Raw genomic sequence first — 2,637 nt, forward strand, 5'->3', positions numbered from 1 at the left:
ATCACGTGGTGGTTGACTCACAATGTCCACGTGGAGGCGTCCTTCAGTCGCTAAACAGCTGTGATCACAACAACAACCACCGATCCGCGTCAAAACACAGCAGCGACTCGCTCCCCAACACTTTATCATGGAGGCTGCTTTAAGATGCAAGCCAGAGGACTTGGAGGATTACTACGGGTTACTGGGATGTGATGAACTATCATCGGTAAGTTCCATATGGCGGATCCAAGGCGCAGACTGTTTGGATTCACTGGGCGACCAAATCAGACGCTGAGATCTACGTAAACGTGTCTGTTTATAGAAGAGAAGTGGAAATGAGCAGATAATTTCGCTTTATGTTAAGATAAGATGCAGATGCGCCGTGAGACCGACAGACCTCAATGTGAGTTTAAGGAAAACCTGTTGATGTTTGTCCTGATGGATAGAAGTGCGTCATCACTCAGCCTGGAGACAATCATCAGCATCAGTCTAACATGCTGCTTTCTACTTATAAATAAGCCTATAATAATAATAATAATAATAATAGCTTGTGAATATTATTTACACTTATAATCCGCTCTCGTAGGAAGCAACCGACTGTTTTGAATTTAAAAAAAGGAAAAAAAACATTCCAGGGCTTTTCATTGGCTTTTCTAGACACTACCCCCTGAGTGTAAATGGAGTATTTAATAACCAGTACCACAGTGTCTTCTGTGATCGTCTTCCAAATGCTACTTATATAAGTATACTCTCATAAAGGCTCAATATTTTATCTATTGAACTTGACAAAATGCCTCTACAATCAGTGGATCCAGCTAACAGAGCACCTTTGGGACGTGGATAAATGAAACATTCACATCATATATGTCCATTAATTCACTGAACTGTGTGATGCAATTTTTCATGGAAAAACACTGAACAAACGAAACAAAACCGTAAACATGTGGGGGGGAGGGATAAAGACGGAAAAACACTGAGAGCCACACAAACGAAACAAAACCCCAAACATATGGGGGGGGGAGGGATAAAGACTGAGAAGTTTTCAATCATGAATGAATTTTCTGAATATTTGTGTGTGTGTGTGTGTGTGTTTTTTTTTTTCTTTTCTACAGACTGAACAAATTGTCAATGAGTACAAAATCCGGGCGTTGGCATGTCACCCAGACAAACACCACGACAACCCAACAGCTGGTACGTAAACCACATGTAAACTAACATATAACAGATGTACTATAGCTGTAAATATGATCACCTCTCTTGTCAATGCATTTTGTCATCACTCCAAATCAAAGTCTCTGTTCGTGGCCTCGTAGTCAGAGAAGGGGGCGGGAGGACTGGATAATCTGTGTTCCATTCCAGACCTAATGGAATAATCTGTTTGCTGCATATAAAGCAGTGTTTTGTTTTTCCTAAACAGTGGATGATTTCCAAAAACTCCAGGAAGCCAAAGTGGTTTTGTGTGATGAAAGCAAAAGGAAAAACTACAACATGTGGAAACAAAGTGGTGTCGCCATCTCATTCCACGACTGGCAGGCCCTGAATGACTCAGTCAAAACTGTAAGTTATTTATTTGCTTTGCAATGTGTTTTGCACACATTATATAAAGCAGTTGTATGAACCAAATCACTGCTTGTGTGTTTGCAGTCGATGCACTGGACTGTGAGAAATAAGAAGGAACCCATGTTGGAGGAGTCTAAGCCAGAGTCACAGACAGAACACCTGCAGGGAAATCAGAAGGTGGAGTCGACTTACAGTAAGTCAGGTTTTAAAATGCATGCAAACAATTTTAGATTTCTAAGAAAAAACTTATTTTTTTCTTCCAATAAACTGCCAGACAAACATTAAAACAAGTTTGAGCACATTTTTTGCAGCAAATTTCAGTCTTTTACTCCAGATCATTTGTTTAATAATATGTTACATATGAATGATTTTGTTAAATATATGTTCTGACACTCTCTCTTAGGTACTAACTGCCACCAACGTTTCCGCTGGGCTGCTGACTCTCCATCCAGAATGCTGCAGAAGTTCAGGAATTATGAGATTTAAATGGATCCAGTTTGTGCGAATGTTTGTCTTTTGTTGTTTGCTTAAAGCAGATTCATTGTAATTGTAGTTTCTGTAAGTATACTGTAGGTGCATACATAAATGTGTGTAATGTCACTCTTGCTTGTGAGATCATGTACATTTCTTTATGTTGCAATTATGTCTAGCTTATGAATTGCATGAAGACATAACACAGAAGATGTGTTGTATGTGCTTTTTCTGTTAATTTTGCAATGTATTCACAAAATAAATGTGATGTTTGATTATTGCATGACATCTATTAACCTGTGTTACCAGATTTATTCATGTCACAACAATTTTTTTTTTACAATTTCTTTTTCATCTGTGGTGCTACGCTAATTTTCAGTCTCATTAGAAAGCTAAAAAAAAACAAAAAAAAAAAAAAAAGGATACCAACAATACTTCTGTGTATATTGAAACGCTGATCCAGACACATCACATTAACCAAATACCTTACGATGTTTGAGTAAAATTGTGATTCTGAATGTTAATTATTGTGACACAAAGGAACATTGCCTCTGGTTTAAGCAGCAAATTTGATGATTGAAGTTGTCTTGTTTAAAATATATATAAACCAATAAAAAAATGACCCAC

General features: G+C 37.8%; 1 protein-coding gene across 1 annotated transcript; it reads left to right on the forward strand.

Annotated features, from left to right (window-relative positions):
- On the forward strand, positions 1–2,637 carry dnajc12 (DnaJ (Hsp40) homolog, subfamily C, member 12). The gene is made up of 5 exons (XM_028467934.1): positions 1–205; positions 1,092–1,170; positions 1,397–1,536; positions 1,624–1,732; positions 1,943–2,637. Exons 1-5 carry the CDS (start codon positions 128–130, stop codon positions 2,023–2,025), a joined length of 489 nt encoding a protein of 162 aa, XP_028323735.1. The 5' UTR covers positions 1–127; the 3' UTR covers positions 2,026–2,637.

Source organism: Gouania willdenowi, chromosome 15 (assembly GCF_900634775.1).
Source record: "Gouania willdenowi chromosome 15, fGouWil2.1, whole genome shotgun sequence".
NCBI classification, from domain to species: Eukaryota; Metazoa; Chordata; class Actinopteri; order Blenniiformes; family Gobiesocidae; genus Gouania; species Gouania willdenowi.

Bases quoted from the DNA above. Each gene is read 5' to 3' on its own strand.
- dnajc12 (XM_028467934.1), top strand. From the start codon at position 128: ATGGAGGCTGCTTTAAGATGCAAGCCAGAGGACTTGGAGGATTACTAC. The intron at 206-1,091 runs GTAAGTTCCATA...TCTTTTCTACAG, and splicing joins GATGTGATGAACTATCATCG to ACTGAACAAATTGTCAATGA. The intron at 1,537-1,623 runs GTAAGTTATTTA...GTGTGTTTGCAG, and splicing joins TGAATGACTCAGTCAAAACT to TCGATGCACTGGACTGTGAG.